At 42.7% G+C, this 21,798-nt stretch overlaps 1 protein-coding gene and 1 non-coding gene across 9 annotated transcripts in view; both read left to right on the top strand.

Annotated features, from left to right (window-relative positions):
* FNBP1 (formin binding protein 1) overlaps positions 1-21,798 on the top strand; it is a 135,286-nt gene that overhangs the window by 96,891 nt on the left and 16,597 nt on the right. For 2 of the 8 annotated variants that reach the window (XM_019795266.2, XM_019795275.2), the window contains exons 7-11: positions 4,205-4,333; positions 5,458-5,604; positions 11,363-11,560; positions 12,543-12,725; positions 18,461-18,475. In XM_019795266.2, coding sequence (XP_019650825.1) covers positions 4,205-4,333; positions 5,458-5,604; positions 11,363-11,560; positions 12,543-12,725; positions 18,461-18,475 — 672 coding nt within the window. The remainder of the gene's footprint in view (positions 1-4,204; positions 4,334-5,457; positions 5,605-11,362; positions 11,561-12,542; positions 12,726-18,460; positions 18,476-21,798) is intronic. The other 6 variants (XM_019795270.2, XM_019795269.2, XM_019795268.2 and 3 more) reach the window with 3 other exon arrangements.
* On the top strand, positions 13,954-14,063 carry LOC117803166. Its single transcript, XR_004626864.1, has one exon. It is a non-coding gene; the product is annotated as a U6 spliceosomal RNA (small nuclear RNA).

Below are 21,798 nucleotides of genomic sequence, written 5' to 3'. Positions count from 1 at the left end.
AGCAACCGTGTACCCCACATGAAAGCGAACACGTTTCTTAGTACGCCTCCTGCTCTCTGCTCGTGACAGCTGAGACTCAGCGGGGTTGTTTTCTCCCTTAATATCTGAAATATTAAGGGGAAAAAAAATAACACCAAACTGAACAGGAAGTCGCCGTGCATTTTGGCCAATGCTAATAGTCTAAATTTAACTAACTAAATGGATTACAGTATTTTTATCTTTAAACCCATTAGGACTTAGAAGCATCAAGCTGCAGTTCAGCCTCTAAATTATTGTTTTCTTTATTTAGAAACTGCAACTCTGACCTTTTGGGCAATCCAACTTTATTTCCATAGAACATTGCGGGGGGTGGGGGGGGTGTGAAGAGCTGGTGAAGTCACGCTCAAGTGGTCCATACTCAGGCCTGTTTGGATTTATTTGGGGAGATTCCCAAGGGCTTGTCAAAAATTCTGAAGTTTAAATTCAGGCTTTCTGATTGACAGTGAAAGTGGTCTAGAGCATATTCAAAGATGTCTGTGATTTACAGCCTCAGGCAACTGTGGTCATTCTGGACTTTTTTAGAATATTTTCTCTAAATTCTATGACTGACTCATTAAAAAAAAAAATCCTCTGAACTTCCCTCTGCCCTACAGTCATGTTGCTATAAGATGCAGTGTCTTGTATTCTTAGAATGAGAACTTTAATTTAATTGCAAGATACAGCTTATGGTCTGGCTTGGGAAGGAAGTACGTCCCGAAGATAATAGTCACTATTTTTAGACTGACTTAAACAGAGACGAAAAAGACTGATCTTCACAATCTTCATTTAGCCTAAGACTAGGAGACACACTCTCTAAAATATCTAGTTACTTACCGGTTACTCCAGACAAGTTTTCGAAAGCACTTTTAAAGATATTTTTAAAAATGTATTTGTAATGAGTAACTGACTTAACGCTAGTTTTAGAGAAAGACTCCTTCTAAGTTCCATTGCAAAATAAACATAACAGCTTACTAAACAAAAATAGATTTTCCATAGTAAAACTTGGTCAGAACAATGGCACATTCCTGGGCCCAGGATTCAAAAGTGGGTATTAATTCAAAGCAGCTGAGTGCTGGGATTGAGAACAAGACCGTCCTGTCTTCCTGCCTCAGCCTTGCAGAATTTGATGTGCGAAAATATTTTACTGCTTTTAAGTGCTTCTCTATCGTATTAGTGGGGGGGGGGGGGAGGGGAGTGAGAAACTGTAGGAAAATTCCTACAAAGACTGTTTAGGAATACATACACTTTGCAACCTTATGTCCACGTTTGCATTCAAGAAAAACTCCCAGAGACATCATGCTCCTTTCACATAAAAGGTAGACTCGTTCTCTTCTGACGTATGTTTGTCTGATTTGTTTTCTTCTACTCGGCTAGCTTTCCAGGGTGAAGTTTTATACGTCATCCCTGATTTCAGCTTCTACAGTTCCCATCTAGTGGTCCCCGGTTAGGTTTCAGGATCACCGCGGGTAAAGCTTGTAAAGGGCATCGGGAAACTATTATGAGTTAATATGCTTACGAAAGCAATTATATAACCCAAGTGAACACATTATTATTAGAGATTTAGGGGAACTGAGAGGAGAGGATCGTTGCCACTTCCAACCAGATGTTGGTGGGTTACCTCTGGCAGGGCGCCCCCAGCTCTCATGAGTAAAGCATTCCGTGCTTAGTATGATGGGTTTATTGTCAGGAAGCTCGTATCTGTTCGTGGGGTGTGTGTGTGTGTGTGTGCGCGTGTGTACATGTCCATACGTACATACCTACACACGCATAATGATGACATTCTGCTCTCTGTTTCAGAGCTTAAGCTATTTAAAAAATTCACCGAGTTAGAATAATTTCTCCAAAATAAATAAGGGGACCCCATCTTGTTACTTGTTACTTTCATTTACAAAGCATACGAGGAAACAACCCCCCCTTGAATTTCGTTAAGACTGTTTCTGAGGAAGGTTTGTAAATGGAATGGAGAATCTTTTAGAAATTTGAGGTCTACCTGGGAGTTTCCTGGGTTTTTTTTTTTTTCTTTCTCGTATTCATAACAAAGTGATCCAGGATAAAACTCTAGGTAATTGAAAGAGTTAAAGGCTTTTTGTGTTGGAAGCATTAGGGGAACAGATGGTATGCACGGAGGTGGGAAAACTATTATTTAAACAGAGGAGGGCTCGTGTATACTGGAAAGGCATGGATTTTTGAGGGTAGCTGGGGACTTCACATTTTGGGGACCAGGTTAACATATTTGCTAGTGGACACAGTAGAAGCGGAAGCCAGAGCATATGGTCGGGAAGGGAATTAACAGGCTGCCGACAGAGAGGAAGAACATGGCCGTCGAAGTAACCAAGGGGAGAAGAGAAGTGGATAAAAATGGTTTTGAGATCCCTAAAGGCCTTGAGAAACTAAAAGAACCTCAGGTAGTAAGGAAATCAGTTTGGAAAGATTTATGTTGTTAATCTTTGTCTGAGAAATGTTCAAGAAGAGAATGAAGGAGGCAGCTCTGAATGACCACGCTGGGCGTGGTGATCACCAACAGGCAGATGAGTGAAATGTGTCAAGGAAGTGAAAATCAGGTGAAGCCTCCAAGTCACAGAGGCAGGAAACCATAAAGAACACAGAGATGCAGAAAGTCTGTGGTAGACGCTACCGATGTCCAGACAGCAAGTGGGGCATTGACGTGACTTTTGAACGTGTCCGTGTTCTTTTTTGTCCTTTTAAAAAATGAGTGGGTTTGGTAAAACAAAAAACAAAGAAACAGAAAGTTCCCGTAGTTATGTTGGAACAAGGCCCTTTTCCTGTTGTGTTTCTGGCTCGGTGTGGTAGCTGGCCAAGTCACCTGCAGGCCAAGCCACCTCTTCATCAGGCAGGGGGTAGTTTTTGCCCTGCATGAGCTTCAGACTGTGTTAGAGAGTCAGGAGGCTGTATTTCTCAAGACATCTCCAAAGTGCTAGATGAATCCAAGGTGGGATCACCAGCGTAACCATCAGTGGTATTTGTGGATGACTTCAGAGTTTACAGGCATTCTTGTTCAAGCTTTAAAATCATTTCTGCTGGGGCGCCTGGCCAGCTCAGTCAGTGGAGTGTGTGTGACTCTTGATCTCGGGGTTGTGAGTTCAAGCCCCACGTTGGGTGTGGAGCCTTCTTAATTAAAAAATAAAATAAAATAAAATAAAATCGATTCTGCAATTCATCAACAGTTGCCCCTTTCGTGTAGGTGTGTGATTAACCAAAATACGAATTAGAAGAGAGAAACAAATGTATGCATTTCATTATTGATTATTTAGGAGAAAATCAATGCAGGAAAACACAAAATAGCACATACTCATACACAAACAAAAAACACAAAGAGGGTGCCATATTTGCTACTTCTTTAAACTATATACTAAAAGTAAACACCTGGGTGCCTCCCTGGCTCGTCATGGAGCATGCAACTCTTGATCTCTGGGTTCAAGCCCCTCACTGAGAGTAGAGACTACTTAAAATAATAATAATAATAATAAACATCATGAGAGTGTTAGGTCCATATAGATCAGGGTTCCTATGCCTTTGTAATAATTCATGAACTCCATTGAGAGTTGGATAAAAATTTTTATGGAATGGGGCTCCTGGGTGGCTCAGTTGGTTAAGTGTCTGCCTTAGGCTCAGGTCATGATCTCAGGGTCCTGGGATTGAGCCCTGCATCAGGCTCCCTGCTCAGTGGGGAATCTTGCTTCTGCCTCTCACTCTTCCTCTGTGCACTTGCTCTCCCTCCCTCTCTCTCTCAAATAAATAAATAAAATCTTTAAAAAAAAATTATGGATTTCCCCCATCCCCTCCTTAAGGAAAAAAAAAGCTATATACATATATCCTATAAAATATATGTACATATTATAAAAATATATGAGCATAGGTTCCCACCAGCACCGTCTAGGTAACATAAATATGTGAATCGGGCCAAGTGCAGACAATAAAGAATAGGGACTCTTGTGTCAAACTAGAAAGTAATGCCAAGTTAAGACAATAGAGAATGGTAGGGTTTATGAAAAACTAGGGTGCGCATCCTTACCTAAACTAAATTCAAATTCTAAACAATTTCTAGAAAATAACACCTGCTAAATATAACGCATTTAAGGTAAATTTGACTGCAAACCCCTTTGGTTTGCAATTCTAGGCTCTTATTACATGTAAACACGGGGGTACTCTCATTTTTTGCCCCAAGGCGCGACAGCAAGCTCAAGCACGTCACCAAATGGCAGAGGACAGCAAAGCAGATTACTCATCAATCCTCCAGAAATTCAACCACGAGCAGCACGAATATTACCATACTCACATCCCCAACATATTTCAGGTAAGTAATTCAGGCCTCTCAGATTGGCTTTGCCTTTAGAGACACATGGCTTTGGAATCGTGATTGGGCTTATATTCTGAGTAGTTACAGAATTCTAAATTTCCTCAAACTGAAGTCACTTTTGAAGCATCCAGGGAGGTCCTAGGTGGCTCAGTTTGTTAAGCACTTGACTCTTGATCTAAGGTCTTGATCTCAGGGTCATGAGTTCAAGCCCCATGTTGGGCTCTGCTCTGGGCATGGAGCCTACTTTAAAAAAAAAAACAACATATCAACACAAACAAACAAACAAATAAATAAAGCGTCCAGATCAAGCGTTGACTGGCAATAAGATGAAATATACTAATATACTGTTAATCTCAAGGTTAATCAGTGACCTTTGCAGGTGTCCTGAGTTTGCCCTTGCAGCCTTTCTTTGCCAGTCTTAGCAGTGCAATTCTTAGATTAGTGCCCTCTTTGCTAGAAGGACCATTCGGATTATAAAATGCCAACTTAATTTTAGGAGTCCTAGCAAAATTCCTACGGTTATAGGATTTGAATAAATGGCAGCCCTTTTCTTTGGATTGTTTCTCTTTTGGGTACTTTAAGTTGTGAGAAATGGCATGAGAAAAGTTGTAGACGTGTTCTCCCACTTTGGGAATCTTTTACAACTTGGGTCCAGTTGTAGAAAAAAATAAGTATTTGCTTTTTAGTGTCTACACACACAGCAGACAAGAGCCTCCAGCTTGTAGACGGAAGATACACTAGTTGCATCTCAGCCTGTGTTGGGTTGAGGCCATTAACCAACACCAGGCTTTTGGAAGAGCGAAATACCCAATCAAAGGTGGAGGAGATGTTTGAAATGTATCACCCAACGGCGTCAATGATAAAAGCACTTGAGCGTGGGGTTCTCACTGAAATTGGAAGGGAATCCTATAAAGTATACATTTGGACAGCCCCACAACTCATAAAATATGTGTAGAGCTGGTGAAGATGGAGGCAATAATCATCATGATTGTGTAGCTCTAACCCTACCGATTGGCCTATTTCCATCCCAGACTATTTGCTCGAGGTGACAGTGCTGCTGGAAACAACTTCCATGAGTCGCAGTGGACCAAATTAATTTCCTAAAAAATCTAATGTTGCAGAAAATACAGGAGATGGAAGAAAGGAGGATAGTGCGGATCGGGGAATCGATGAAGACCTACGCGGAGGTTGACCGGCAGGTGATTCCGATCATTGGGAAATGCTTGGATGAAATAGTAAAGGCAGCTGAATCCATCGATCAGAAGAATGTAAGTATTGTCATTTGGACTTAATCTAGAATGAAGGATTTCTGGTTCCATTATTTCTTTGCCGCCGTCCGCAGTGACCTCATTGAATCGTCTCGCGATGGGTAGTGGCTTCCAATGCTCACGAGTATTTTGCAGCAATAGTAACACCAGTTTTGAGTGTTCTGTTCAGCCCTCGGTGTTTTGGATCTAGCTTTCAAATTTCTTTTCCAGAAAACACAGGTAAGTCTGAGACATTGCAGAATTAAATTGAAGTGTTTTCCTGTCAGTTGGCTGAGTAACTCCCCACATTGGGATCTGGTTCTTCACGGCACTGTTGACATTTCAGGCCAGATAATTCTTTATTGTGGGGGCCTGTCCTGAGCACTATGGGGTGTTTAGTAACATCCGTGGCTTCTGCCAACCAGATACCAATAGCACCCTTCCCTGGGTTGTAACAGTCAAAAGTGTCTCTGGATGTTGCCACATGTCCCCTTCCGGATACAATCGTCTCTGTCAGAGAACGCTACTTAGGGCCCGTGTCATTCATTTGGATTCCTTTCCTTGAAACCTATTTCCCTCAATAAAAACATCAACTAGGACACCAGCATAGGCTTTTACAAACTTTTAACTTGCAAAATCAAATATTTAACAAAAAGCGATGTCATAAGTATTCTTTGTCGTAAGAGCATCTCAAAATGAGTCTAGGCAAGGGATCAAAGTGGTCTTTCCTGTATGGACATATCTTAGCATATAGATTCTTCATTGCTCTAAGCACATTTTAGGTGTACTAACATATTTAAGGCCATCTGTGTAAAAAATTGTTATCGACCCAATGTGCAGAAATACTTCCAAATGTGTTAAATGGTAAGTGTTGTAGGAAGAATAGTTCCAGTAGCAGGCATATTTTTTTGATTTTAGGATTCCTCAGTCTCTATTTTGTTAACATCTATTTGCCTAGAGCCTCCTTATTCAGTGATTTCAGCTAACTTTTTGGGGGAAAATTACTGGTGCTTCTTAATCAATGGTGTTTCCCCCACGAAACTACATTATGCCAAGTAGTCACAAGTGATCAAACCATCCTTTCCTTAAGCTGAGCGTGTCTTTATTTGATGGTTTTATCTCCTTGAAGCATGTCCAAAGAGAGACAGTCCTTTTGCTGAACACATGACTTTGTTGAGACACATGTGACTGGTCATGTATCCATCCAGTCCAGTTTTCCATCTTCTTACCACCATTACTTCATCAATTTTGGACATCTCTGCTCCTCAGTTTCAGACAGTCTTTTTTTTAACTTTATTTATCTTTTAAAAGATTTTTATTTATTTATTTGAGAGAGCGAGAGAAAGCACGAGCAGGGGGAGGGGCAGAGGGAGAAGTAGGCTCCCTACTGAGCAGGGAGCTCCATGTGGGACTCGATCCCCAGGACTCTGGGATCATGACCTGAGCTGAAGGCAGATGCTTACCGATCAAGCCACCCAGACGCCCCTCGGACAAAGTCTTTTGGTGGCTCATAGATGCCTGGCTCATGGAGGGAAATCAAGAAATAGTCTTGGTGAGGCTTTGTCTCATCACCGTGTTTATTAAAATGTCAACAGTCACCAATGACCGTGGGGAGAGGTCTTTTAAAGGGAAATAATAATAGTGAGGTTTATAAGGTAAGCCTTCACCTCTGTTAAATCTTTTTTTTTTTTTAAAGATTTTATTTATTTATTTGACAGAGAGAGAGACAGCCAGTGAGAGAGGGAACACAAGCAGGGGGAGTAGGCGGAAGAAGCAGGCTCATAGCAGAAGAGCCTGATGTGGGGGCTCGATCCCACAACGCCGGGATCACGCCCTGAGCCGAAGGCAGACGCTTAACCGCTGTGCCACCCAGGCGCCCCTTCCTCTATTAAATCTTGACTTTCTTCCTTAGCCTCATTGACTTCTGACATTGATTAAAATCTGAAACAAGCCTGATTTTAATTTCTTTTATTAGAAGCTTAGAAATGTCTTCTTCCTTGAACTTCACAATTTTACAAGATCATGTCTGAATGATGGTTTCCCTTGATCAGTTTTATCTGGCAAATTGTGAGCACCTAGATTTATAGGATATTTCTCCCATTGTGGGAGCCTTGTTTTCCCATTTTATCACTGATCATTCGTTTTCACCTATGACCTTTGTGTTGCTAAATCCAAGGGTCTTTTCTAGGTCTTCATTCAAGTTCTTGGATAAGAACTTGAACTATTAGCAGCACCATCTCCCACTCAACTACCCTCCTACCTGCTGTTCCTTCACTTGATTCCCAGGCAACCATACTGTGATGGCTTTTCTCCTCATTGACTCAGTCTCCTTTGCTTGTTCTTGTTTTCCCTTTTCTTACCATTTAACTTGGGAGTACCCCTGGGCTTTGATCTTGGACCTGTGTACTCTCCACATTCGGTCCTTGGAGTGATCCATAGACTGTTGGAGCATTAAGTCCCATCTCAACTCTGAGTCACACATGTTACATTCCCAGCCTGGACCTGTCCCCTCCACGACAGGTTCATACATTCAGCTGCCAAGTGGCTTCTCCACTTGGATATCTGTCTACTTTATTCCTCAAGCTTGGCATATCCAGAATGGAGCTCCTGATCTGTCTTGCCAAACCTGCACCTCCCATGGTCTTCACTGTCTCCATCGTGGCATTTCCATCCTTCTGGTTGCACGGATCTTGGAGTCATCTTTGATACCCTCTTTTTCTGACACCTGCATTAATTTATTAGCCAATCCTATGGGCTTTACCTCCAAAATACATTCAGCACCCACACAGTTCTCACCACCTCTATTGTTACCCTCCCGCTCCAAGATCTCCATCCAGTTGGATTGTGCAGGAAGAGCCTGGATTACTGCAGGAGATGTCTAATGTCTCCCTACCTTTGCTCCCCCCACCCATTCTTAACACAGAGACCAGAGGGGTTCTTTTACAATGAGTCAGATCATGTGTCTCCTCTGCTCAGAGCCCTCCATGGGCTTCTGTCTTACAGGAAAAGTCAAAGCCACTGTGACCTCAAAGGCCTGAACTATCTGGAACACCCTCCCTCCCCATGTATCTCTCTGACGTCACCTATTCGGTATTCTCCCCAGTGCTATAGTGGCAGTGGCCTGCCTCGTATTCCTCAAAAACTCCCGAGTGTGCTCCTATCACGCTATTCCCTCTGCCTGGAATATTCTTCCCACAGATATCTGCACGGCTCACTCCCTCAGCCTCCTTCAGGGGTTTACTTGAATGAATGTTTCATTTTGCTATTTTTTGAGAATTCAGGGGTCAGATATTTCTTAATCCCTCAGATCATCTTTCCTTGCACGTTCCCTTCCTCTTTTGTCGTGGTGTGTCTCAAGTTTATCTGCTTTTGCAAATTCAGCTCCTAGCAAAGTTAGTTGTGGTCTTGCTGCTTTGATCTTTGCTATTTTTATTCTGGTTTTCCTTTGATCACACGCTCGTTATCTCTACCTCTTCACGTTTAGTTGATGGTACATCCTCCTTCAAAATTTTCATTTTGAGAAACGTTGATGATATTTTTATGAAATGGTTCCCTGAACATTTACTGACCACCTACTTCCTTCCATGCATGGTGTGCTCACCACAACCCACCGAGGAGAACCTTGAACTCAGAGAGGTTGCAGCCCTGCCCAGGGCCACATAATAAATGTGTCCATCTGGTTCCAAACCCATGTTCTTTCCCTTAAGCCCTCCCCCCACAACCTTGTGCTTTTTATTCCTAGAACAAGCACCATTTCTGGCACATGTTTGAATCTGCTCACTCACGCACTCATAAGTGCCAGGCACAGCTCTAAAGTCAGAGATGGGCAATAACAAAATAAATGAGAACCTTATTTAGAGTGTTAAAACAGGATGAGCATTTGGGGGAAAATGAGGTAGGAAAGAATGTTAAGAAGTCCCCAAGGGGGTGGGTCTGGGTGTTACACCAAGAAGTTACATTTGAGCAAAGACTTGAAAGAGGTGATCGAATAATTATTTAAATGGGATAGGAGGACAGAAAGCTCCCAGGTCTGTTACCCTTTCCTCCAACAAACCGGATGTCCCCCCTCCCTCTTACCGCAGTCTCAGAATCACATCATTACTTAAAAGTTCAAACTGGTTTATTTATGTATGATTGATTTCCATTTACATGAAATGACCGTGTTTCCATTAGAGCACATCAGTGAGTCACTGGCACACCTGGGCTTGTAGATCCGTAGATCATACATTTAACTGCATGCAACGAGAACAGTAGTGTCTCACACAAGGCGGTTTGTCTTTCCTCTCATGTAAAAGACGTCTGTGGGCAGAGGGTCCAGCCCTGGCACGGACAGAAGTCTGTAAGTCTCAGGGACTCAGGCTTCTCCTACGTCACAGCTTTTGATGTGTGACCTTCAAACTCAGTGTGGCTTCTGGCACTCCAGCCATCACATCCAAATTCCAGAAAGCAGAATATAGAGAAGAGGCCATGCCATCCTTTTAAAGAGTCTTCCTACACACCAGGGATGCCTGGGGGGCTCAGTCGGTTAAGCTTCTGCCTTAGGCGTGGGTCATGATCCCAGGACCCCAGGACTGAGTCCCGCATCCATCTCCCTGCTCAGCTGCTCCCCCTGCTTGGGCTCTCTCTCTCACTCTCTCTCTCTCTCTCTGACAAATAGATAAAATCTTAAAAAAAAAAAAAATTACACACCGTCCTGTCTACTTGTCTGAGATCTCAGAGGTCAAAACTTAGGTGGCCACCCCGTGCTGCACAGAAGCCTGGGGAATGAAGCCTTTAGGTGAGTGGCAAGGTGCCCAACTTAAAATCAGGGTTCCTGTTCCTAAGAAGGAAAGGGAGTCGGCTATTGGAAGACAGTCAGCAGTCTGTGGCCCATCTACAAAGTAAGGAGTAACCAAAGTAGCTATGACATCCCAAAATGTGGGCTTGTATTAAAGAAGTGAGATCTTTCCAGATTGTCTTCTCTAGTAGTTTTTTTTTTAAGTCAGATGGTCATTGACTTTGAATGTTACTACGAATCACATGTGCTTTTGTAATACTTATGTATCTATCGATCTATGACATTACGGTTGTGACCGCCTTATACGTTTGTCTACATTGCCCGACCCCGAGAAGGTGTAGCACCCAGAGTTCCTAGCAGAATCACAGCCTAGAGTAGGTATTGGGGTCACTGATTTATTCAGCAAACATTTACTGCACACAGTTCTCGCCGGGCACCTTCTAGGTCTAGGGATACAGTAGAGGAAAAACAGAAGAGAGCTTGCATGTAAGTGGGGGAAGATCTATGAACAAATGCATCCATAAGGAAAATCATGCAATAAATTAATATACCTGAGCCACAATGAACCAAAGAAGTGAGAGAGATTATCTACTCTTTGCCTGGACTTTGTGTGTGCTAAATTGCCTTTAGAACTCCTGGTGAGAACCAGACTTTGTATTCCTGTACTTTTCAAGGGAAGTGCGTAACAGTGGCCCATTTTTTTCTGCTTTTGGAAAAGTCCTTCCTACTTAATATTTGTTTCTCCAACTGTGGAAAAATGGTTATTGAGAATATCTTCCCATCTCAGCTAGACATATAGCTTTACGGATAGTACTAATTCTTTCTAATGATAAAAATATTACTAGAAAAAATCTGTTATTAATCAATATAGATATAATTCTCTAGATAACTATAGAGATATAATTCTTTACGAGAACATCTGTATGAGGCCATCATAATTCGTTGTGTGAAAAGTATATGCACGTGTTTGAATGCATTCGTGTGTGATGGATGTAATTTCAGGATTCCCAGCTGGTAATAGAAGCTTATAAGTCTGGGTTTGAGCCTCCGGGGGACATTGAATTTGAGGATTACACTCAGCCGATGAAACGCACTGTGTCGGATAACAGCCTTTCAAATTCCCGAGGAGAAGGCAAACCAGAGCTCAAGTTTGGTGGCAAATCCAAAGGAAAGTTGTGGCCCTTCATCAAAAAAAATAAGGTACTGATGGTTGGACCCAGTGTGAAATGAGTTTTATAAAGTGAGATTTTGACTTTCTCTGTTAGTCTTAAAAAGAAAAAAAAACAAAAAACAAAAAAATAAAACTTAAGAACGTAAGCCTATAGTTCACAGAACATGGAAGAGAGCTAGTGTGCTGTTTTATTTTAAACCATGTTTCTCTTTGGTGGTGGTCCCTTTGCCATGGCCATTTGTCTTATTTCAGATGCATTGCCACCTGACTCGTGTCACCCACACTAACACTGACCTCTACTGACCTCTCGGCCATTTCCCATCATGCCTTTCACTGCTAAGTCCGCCAGCCGCCTGGTCCCCTCCGCTGGGAGAGGGGGCGCTGCGCGGGATCTCTCTAACAATTTATCAGCAGCTCTGATTGAAATCGTTTCCATGGGCTAATGACTTGGTGTTTGAATTCATGTTAACACGTGCCTCCATGAACATTTTGCGTTTTATTTTGGTGGCGTGGTACGTAGGTGCATGCGTGAACCTGGGCGCCACGTGTGGTCAAGGCAGCAGTACTGCGCTTTCCGGATAATAACAGCGTATTTAATTTCTCAAAGACTGTCTTGCTGTTTTGACAACCTTGGCATCTAAGGTCCTTTATGTTCTCTCATCAAGCTCTGGTGGTTTAGGTGGTTTAGAAATCTTTACCCTTCTGGCCTTAACTGGTGTAGCCAGTTAGTAACTAATCGGAGCTTAGTAACCAATCGGAAATGTAGTTTGCATGGGACAGTCTGCATGAGCTTCTCGTCGGAGATTTCTCGCTCTTCTTCCGTTGCCTTACTTACTAAAACCTCCACTTTCGTCATATTCTACATGTTTTCTTTTGGACCATGGCCTATATATTTAATCGTTTGTGTTTTACTTGCTTTGGATTTCAAATATTATTTGATGCTTATTTTTGTTTTGTGTCTTATCTTCTTGTTTCTGATTTTACTCTGTCACTGCTCCATCTTACATGTAGCTTATGTCCCTTTTAACATCCCCCCATCAGCCTCCCCCTCCTCCCCCTGCCTCTGCCTCACCCTCTGCTGTTCCCAACGGCCCCCAGTCTCCCAAGCAGCCAAAGGAACCCCTCTCCCATCGCTTCAACGAGTTCATGACCTCCAAACCCAAAATCCACTGCTTCCGGAGCCTAAAGCGTGGGGTAAGTTCTGCTCTGGAATCCTGTCTCTCTCGTGCGCTCTGGGTGCATGTGTCGTTCTGCATGACTTATTTTGTTTGTGAATGAATCCATTGTGTTTTCCCATAACATGAAACAGTAAGGACCTGGGATTCACCGTAGCTAGAGAGAAGAACCACAATAGGAGGAGGAGAGAAGAAAGAAGGAAGCAGAAGGGATGGAAAGAAGAAGAGAAAGCCAGCCAGCCGCCCAGAGTCCTTTTGGTCTCGAGCACATTTTAGAAAGGCTTCTCTCCACTTCCCTTTTAAAACATCTCAGTCATTACTATTCTACCTTGATTTTACCAAAAAAGGAAGCTTAGATTCAGTTTCCAAAGCCAGTGACATATGAGATGAGGAATTGGGAGTCACTGTATACTCAGAAAATATTTGCTTGATGATTACTGAAATAATGTGAGTGTCACGAAGATACCTCTCTCTGAGCTAAGCCTCAGGGTTCGAAGGGGAAACGTCATGGGGTTACAGTGGTTTCTTTGGCTGTTGGTGAACATATAGGATGGTGATAAAATACCTGTTGGCTGGAAGAGGCCTCGTGTCAGATTTATCTGTAGAGGCTGAGATAATAAGCACTTGGCATTTATCGAGAACTTACGATGTACCAGACTCCGTTCTGTGGGGTCGTTGACTTTTCTTCAACTGCCCTGTGAGTCTAGGCACTAAGACACCCTTATTTTACTGATAAGAAAACCGAGGTCTAGAAAGATGAAGTTAGGAAGAGGCAAAGCCAGAGATCCCGCTCATCGTGAGGTTCTGTGACGTCCATGCTCAGGGAACGTCTGTTAGAATGTAGTTGACTCGCGAATGGATGTCGTTTAGACTCCCGTTTGCCCTTTGAATTATGATCCCCTGTGCCAGATTCACAGGGTTTTGTGCAACTGATCCAGTAACCCAAGGGAGTTACCAGTTTGGTTTATAAGATTGGAATAGAGTCATTTGGAGCCTTGCAAATAAAGCTAACTGCTCAGTGTAGCCTGAGCCACCCCCAAATATCCTTTAGTATGAAGAGTGAGGCGTGGCGATCAGGAGTAGACAGACGTGTGTGTGTGCGTGTGTGTGTTGACACACCCAGGAAGGTCTTTTATCCTGACCTGTGGGGACTGCGATCCAGCGGGTCATGGGATATGTTCTTGTACAAACGTAATTTTTACTCTTCCCTTCCTTTGGGTAAGAAAGAATGTAAAGGTATAATAGCTGTGACTAAAACAAAGGGTGGCACGTGTACTAAAATCGTAACGACACAGAGGAGATAGCACAGTCCCTGCGCATAGATGACACGCAAATTCTCGAAGCGTTCCGTATTTTAAAAGTAAGTAAATAAATAGAATGAGGGACAGCCCCCCCATTTCCTTATATGCAGAGTTCTTTTAATAAGGGAATCTCAACATTTTATGCAAAGAATACATCTGGTTGGCGAAATCGTCTTGTCTTAAGGTTCCCCAGCAGATCAGGTTAAGAATCAGAAATGTAATTTCCTCAAGATTTCAAGACAGCCATTGTTAGAAGGCAGAATGTAGCTTCAGAAGTGGATGATGGATCGTGTCGAGCTCTATAATTAGATCTCAATTCCCGGCTCGATCAGGCTGGCTTTTAAAACTCCCCATCCATCCCGTTTGCTCATGGAAGAATTTCCAACATCTGGCCAGGGTGTTTTGGCGACACTCTGAAGTTTTACGTTAACTGTACGTCAGTTAACCCATCTCTCTGCCACTTGCAAAACCTTTACGGAGCGCTCGTTATTGTATTTCCAATAAGTACCTCTGCATGGTCTTTCGGAATCTCACGTGGAGTATGCTGAACATTTGTGATCATTTACATTTGTTTCTGTGTCTGTTTCATTCTCTCAACACTACACAGTCTGTTGGTTGCAAATGGTTTTCCTGATCTGTGTTTCATGATGCTCTCTAAATGTTTAGGAAAAGACCCAAGAATGTCAGTAATCAATAAGTATACAGGAAAGATGGCTAGGAAAAATATAACCCTTAAACACAGTGAAATGAGAAACGGGTTATTATGATGAGTTAAAGGAAAATCCCTCTTTTTAAAAATTGTAATTAGCAAAATGAATTTTATTTCTTACTCTTTAAATCTGTGCTCAGCAAAAACTCGGTTAAAAAAAACCTTTTTTTTCTCAGTGCTGTGTTTTCCTGAGAGTTAACACACACACGAACACATTCTAGAAGAATTAGTAAATAAATAGAAACACATTTCTGCTTCCTTCGTTTTGGGTCAGCCTGTTCTTAGTGAGGGTCAGATTTGAGGTCCCTTCCTTCAGAAAGTAGAAGTGAACAAAAAAGAAAGAAAAAGGAAAAAGGAAATGCATCACAGAAGTAAAATTAGGAAGTTCAAAAATAAAAAGCAAATCTGAAGTTTGGGGAAATAAATTTGATTTTAAAGCAGTCTCAACACAGAAGGTACACGGATTACAGGGCCCATGACGAAAATGATACTGTCCTTATACTTCCTTTATTCTTCCTTTTTAACTTTAATAAGACTATTGTGCCAAAGGTAGCAAAAGTGTCCTAGAATAATAGATCTGTGATTTTAACACATCTTTTTAATTTATTGTGTTTTGCAGCTTTCAGATCCCGATTTCAGTCCTTTGTTCCTATTATCCGAATGTATAAATCCTATGCAGACATTTCTTAGCTTAGCCGATTTTGTGTCTAAATAATTAACCAGGATAAAATGGTTTTTGTCATGAATCGTTGGCATCTGTAAGGAAATTTTCTTTCACTGAACATTTCTAAGTATGCCACCTGAGCATTAGTAACCATTTTTTCATCTTTACCTAAGTCAAGGAAAAATGAACCTGGATAGTATGGTCTCCGTTTGCAGTTCACAAATGTAATTTTGTTGTCTTAAATTAAGATTTCTCTTTCTGGTCTGGGCAAGGGCCTTCTAAATCTAAAATATGGATGTAGTTTCCCCATGTTTTCAAGTTCATTGCATGGAAAAATCCCATCGGAGTTGATCGAAAGGTTTGGAAAACCCTTACCTATTGTTTTTCAGATGTTACAATTTTATGGTTACTTTAATTTTATTTATTTTATCTTGTTCTCTTGCTGATTATTGGCAGACTCAGTCTTTCTGTTTTCACAAAGAACTCATGAAGAGGACGATAGGGAAACCCACGTATGCTTTTGAAGCTAGGGACTATGTTGTAAGTTGACCTGTGATGGCCAGGGCATACAGTCATGGTACAGGTACTAACCACTATGACAGCACCAAGACTGGGGACCTGGCAACGAAATTCTGGACACGGGAAGGGCCTCATTGTTAGTATAAATTCGACCCCAAGCTACTTCATCTAAAGCTTGGGTGGGAAAAGGAACCAACTTCCCAAGAAACAACCAAGCTTCCTCAAAATGCCAATGGCCTGAGCTTGGTTTTGCCCCCTCTTCACTGATCGTGACTGCCATCTGAGAAGATGTCAATGGGTGTGATTTTAGGGCAGAATCTCACCCATAAACGCGGCTGCAGAGTGTGGTCCCGGGAGAAGGACACGCTTACAGACGGCAGCTGTGCAGCTCGGACGAGGACCCCCATCCCCGTCTGAAGGAGGTGGATCTATAAGGGGGTTATGCCATGAAGCTTGGGGAACCAAAACGGTCATTGGCGCATGAGCAAGGGCCTGGAGGAGTCCGTGACTTTGCATGGCCCTTAATTAAACACGGTTACTTATATATTTATTTTCACTGTCCCCTTTCTTCGTACTTGAGGTTAGTACCTGTGGCTACGCAGTAACACATGGACCCGCTGGCTCTGTGTCCCCCTCATGTGTTATTGACCTGTGTGGCTCCCAAGGCTCCGTAATTGTTGCCTGAAACTGACAGCTTTTTAGTTCCTCAGATGTCTCGCAATGCACTTAATGCAATCTTTACAAGTATTCTCTGAAGTGATTCGGTTGCTAATGTTAAACGATCTAACTGGCTGGCTTACAACAACTAAGACCGAAAACCTGTGTATGATCGTTACAAGAATACCGCGTCACGTGATGGTGTTTCTTGTAGATGACCCATCACTGTCCATGTCAGGACGTCGGATTTGTCTTGAAAATCCGCTAATTCCTATGGGTACTTGGATTTATTTTCAACCCTAAGGACTCGTTTTCATTACGAAGTGGTAATATCCCTACACTCTTAGTTTTTATGTTAGAATTCGTCTTTTGGAATGCTCAAGAGAGAACGTGTAATTGACATATGCCTCTAAGTAACACAAGTAGCCGAACAGAGAACAGGTATCACACGGAGCTCAAATGTGAGGTCTTTGAATTAGCCACATTCAGACAATAGCGTGTGAGAAAACATTTGTAGGGGGTAGTGTGCTTTGTAGGGAAGGTATTTGCAAAGTTTTCTGCTGTGCGCCCTGAGTGTTGTCTGTAAAGAACCGAAGACGTGACAAACCGATCTGTGCGAAGGCTCACAGGAGGGGCCCCAAGAACAGTCAGGAGTGTGCCATTCATACCCCATGCTCCCAAAAGTTTTGTCTCGCTGCTGCTTTTCTTCGAGGCTTTTTTCCCCATAGGGGCAGTTTCTTTACAAGCTTAATGCCTATTTGAATAGAAGTGTCTATTTTGAGTTCATCATAAGAATAAGATTTTTTTAAATCTGGTTGAGGAATTTTTAACACCCTGCACTCTCGATTTAACATCCAAGGGTGCTTTCTTTGGTACTTTGTCTCCAACATATCTTTGACCCTACAACAGCTGCCTGAACTTTCAGAATTGATGACAGCTAAGTAAAAATGCACCGCACTCTCAACACACTGCTTTCCAGCCAAAGAGCATGTCTCACCTGTTAACGAGAAACCTCATGTTTCTTTTTCCTAATTTGGAGATGCCTTTTAATCTGTGTTATGTCCAGTCATCGCTCTACCTTTGCTAATCTCCAGGGCCAGCAAAATTGCGCCTGCTGTATCCTGATAATTGTCAGGAAATCCATAGCAAGGAGTATCCCTGGATAGTTGATAGTCGGCTCTCTGTTTCCTAACAGTAACTTTCAGGCCAGCTACTCATGTTAGTTCCCTAAGTGCTGTGTAAGCCCCGTGAGTAGGGCTCAGAATGGATGGAGAGCCTCTGAATATACCTTCCACCGTGCAGGGGGTGGTAAGCAGTGCGAGAGAGTCGTCCTGCCTCCAGCCTGGTGCAGAGAGGCTTTCTGGATCCTGCAGATGGAGCAACTTCCAGCCCCTGGTTACCTGCTCACCCATTCCAGAGTTTGCCTTCATGCCTTTGAGAAATGCCAGTGTTTGCATTTATCAGAGTTCCTCAAGATAATACATTTCTTGTACGTTGTGAACATAATTGCTCTTCAGACCCCCCATGAGTAAAACTTTCCATGTGAAATATGGTGAACAAAAGGCTATGTGATTATTTTTGTCTTTTATTATCAGCATGTGTCACCCACTGCAAACTTATTTTAGCTTATGTCCAGGCTGATGTGACCCATCCAGAAGTGTGAGCAGAAACTCTCCTTTTCTATCTTTATTCTTTGCTCTGGCAACGTAGCAACTAAAGGAAGGTTTTGGCAGGGGCAAGCCCCTCTTGTGAACGTTTGCACAGATCCGCTGCAAGTCATTTTTACAAGCGACAGGTGAATTTATGTGTTATGTTAATACGGTGCAACTGACCGAATGCCTCTTCTTCTGATGTGTTGTCTCTCTCTTTTTTTCCCCTGTTACCTCTTCAATTTTTACGTGAAGCTTTCTCTCAAGCTGGTAAGCACAATTATTCTATGCATGTCCCGAAACTAATCAGGCTTTTTGGTGTATGTTTCTCTTGCGTGTGCTTTCGTTGGTGTTTCTTCGTTAGACCTTTGCAGTCCAAAGGTCCAGAATCTACAAGGGGCGATCTTAATCTTTTCAAGTTGCTAAGAAAATTAACGCTTAACTCATGATTTGGTTTCCTTTCTTGTTGGGGCCTTAAGAGGATGGCAGACGTTAATACACTTTATTTGAAAGTGACCATAAATATAAAGAGTCCATATTGGGGAGTTTATTTATTAGATCATTTGGAGTAAAAGTAAATTTAACAGCTGAAGATGCTGCTTCCTGGGAGCCACAGAAGCAGATGAAAAACGTGGTGAGCCTGAAGGAGACATGCGGGAATGGTGCCAGTCTCTAACTTGGCTCCAAGGCAGCCTGTGAGAATCGTAAACGGCGGGATCTTTAAGTCGCTCCATAAATATGTGGGTGCCTTGTGCGTAGCTGATTTAAGAAATCACAAGATGACTTTATGGACAGTGAAAAGAAGCCTCCTAAGCCTTTCTAAAATAATTTACTTAGTGTTCTGTGTCGTTCCTACCTAATTGCATAGCCCTAGTAAACAGTCAGACTAATCATTAAATTTATTAAAAGAAACTCTTAACTCTGTAACCCCTAACTATACTTGAGATATGTGTAAGTTACATGGTATTCTCAACAACCACAGCTGAGAATGTCCTAAAATTATGGACGACGATAAACGGCAACAATTCGACCAGGAATAAGGTCGGCTACTGTAGGCACTGCTGTTGGTAATGCCCGATAACAGTTCTGGTCGTCCTTACGTGCACATTTGCATGTGTGTATGTGGATACATATATGTGTGGATATCCAGAATTTTTTCAGCCTGACTCAGGATTTGGCAACCAGCCCAACCCTAGAGAAAACGAATATTTTATTAAATGGAACATTTCTTAGACTGTGAAATCAAATCCCCACACGAGTCCCTAATGAAGGTCTCTGCGAGAAGGAAAACATTCGAAATGTTTCAATGAACTGCGTTTGGCGGCAGCATGAATTTGGGAGAAACTGAATCAATTAAGTAGGAGCCTCTCAGGTACTGGGGTTTCTTGCTTGCCCTTTCTGAATATCTTCTTTTGCTGATGTGCTAGCAAGGCGTATGTATATCTCTCTCTCTCTCTATATATATATATAAAGTTATATAAACTGTTGCTTTATACCATTACCTGGAAGCCAGTGGAGAAGAGAAGTGTTGCCCAAAGATGCCTGGGGTGGAAAAAAGGGTAAAATCTCAGGAAACAGCTCATGCTTGTGCTCTTGGGGGGAGAGCCTCAGGAGCAAGCATTTGATTCCAGAAGTATGTAAAACCAGCTCCTCCGAGAGCCGCAGCCACGTAAAAGATCCACAGACGCGTTGGCCCCCTGTTGCAAAACCGGCGCCACCTGTGGGACCAGTCTCTTTGCAAACTGGGCCACTCCAGAGATTTCAGAACGTCTACTGTGACTCAAAGCTAGAAACTTAAATTCCTTCATGGCAAAACAAATGATAGGTGGGGGTATTGCTTAAAATAATCCAAGCCTTAATGGCCTTTTAAGGTACTTCCAGACACCAGACCTTCCTTTGGATCTAGAAGAAGCCATGACCTGAATCTCCAAGGGCAATGCGAAGTTTGTTTAAGGCACAGTTCATAAGATTAGTGTCTAAATAACAATACAGAAACACAGAATACCTATTGAAAGGGACCTAATTCATTTTTTATTATTTAATGGTTTTTAGTTTTTGTAAATAAAGTTAAATTTTTTGCCGTCCAGGGTATCTGTTTATAAGTGACAAGTACTGTGTTTATTATACGCCACTGCAGACTTACACCCGCTCAGTCTGCACCTGTGTCCCCTAGGGTAGCCACCCATCACGTGTGCCTGTTTAAATGTTCGTTAATTAAAATCCAATAAAAATGTAAAATTCGGTTCCACAGTTGCACTGGCTGCGTTTTGAATGCTCTGTAGCCGTATGCGGCTACCGTATTCACCAGTGCAGAGATGAGAACTTTTCCATTCTTTGGAGAAAAAAATTCTTTGGGACTCCGAGCCCGTGGTTAGGGTTAGTAACTATCAACGAATTAACGTTGAGCGCTCCCTGGATGTCCTGGCTTCCGAAGCAGTGTGTCTTTTGTTTGGTTGCATTCCAGCACCGAAAAACAAAACAATCCCCTCGATTTTGGAAAACGTGCTGATGTGATTTAAGTAAACTCAGCATGAATACAGGGTCTCGTGCTTTCAGGCTCGGTGACGGAGCTGAGCGAAGTGAAAAGCACGCAATTCAGCTTTCCAGTATTCCAACACAATGATCGTGCAGGGGACAGAAAAAACAAGGCTGATTCATTTCTATATTGAAGATGAGTTTGGTTCATCTTAGCTTTAGAGACAACTGAACTTGCTTGGCCTGCCATGAGGGACTAGCCACTTGTGTTCTGGTTTCACTCCTCTCTCTCTCTCACTCTTACACACGCGGGCACGCGCGCACACGCACACCCCAGCGTGATCACATGCTCCCAGCACAGCAGCCTGGCGTTCTGTCCTAAGCAGCCAAGGAACCTCGGTCACAAGCACCGTGTCAGCTGCTTGGCAAATTCAGCTCGATTTTGGAATTACATTATCTGGGTCCTGTCTTTTCCACCCACGCTCCCAAGCCAGCCTGATTCCTTGGTTCTAAAGTAAAATCTCTCTTTAAATCCCTTGGCTTACCCCTGGCGATTGAATACATTTCTCTTTTTTTGTGACAATCGCTTCATTGAAGCAAAGACCCTGATCGCCAGCAGCTTTAGCTGCGGCTTCTGACACGTAAGCATCTGCAGGAGTCTGGAAGCTCACTGTTGATGTTTTCTACCGAAATTGTGTGCACCAAGGAAAGGTAGTAATTGTTTCTGAAAAGAGATCAAGATATCAAAATAGGCTCCTTCTGCTGGATTGGAAACAGCTGGCATGGATTTCGGATGCTCGGACGTTGGTGTGGAAGTCGGGGAGAGTATTCTATGTGGATTTTCTGAGGTCACCCTACAGACGTCAAAAAGGAGTGACCAGGCTTTTAGAGGCCGCGGAGGGGAGAGTGCGGGGAGAGGGGGCGAAGATAGATGTTTTAATGTCCTTATCTCCCGCATTCTCTGAGGAACCAGATGTCCCATCTGTCACTTGGTGGGGATGGAAACTTTTGGCCTCAGCCTGTGTGGAGAAGTGGGAAGAAAGGCTCAGAGTAGGGAGTGAAGCGGCATGAGACCGTTGATGACAGGGGCATTTGTCCCTGTGTCGTATGGAGGGAGC

Source organism: Ailuropoda melanoleuca, chromosome 7, assembly GCF_002007445.2.
Source record: "Ailuropoda melanoleuca isolate Jingjing chromosome 7, ASM200744v2, whole genome shotgun sequence".
In the NCBI taxonomy this organism is placed as follows: domain Eukaryota; kingdom Metazoa; phylum Chordata; class Mammalia; order Carnivora; family Ursidae; genus Ailuropoda; species Ailuropoda melanoleuca.
The sequence above is the reverse complement of the archived record's forward strand: the minus strand, read 5'-3'. Positions and strand labels throughout refer to the sequence as shown.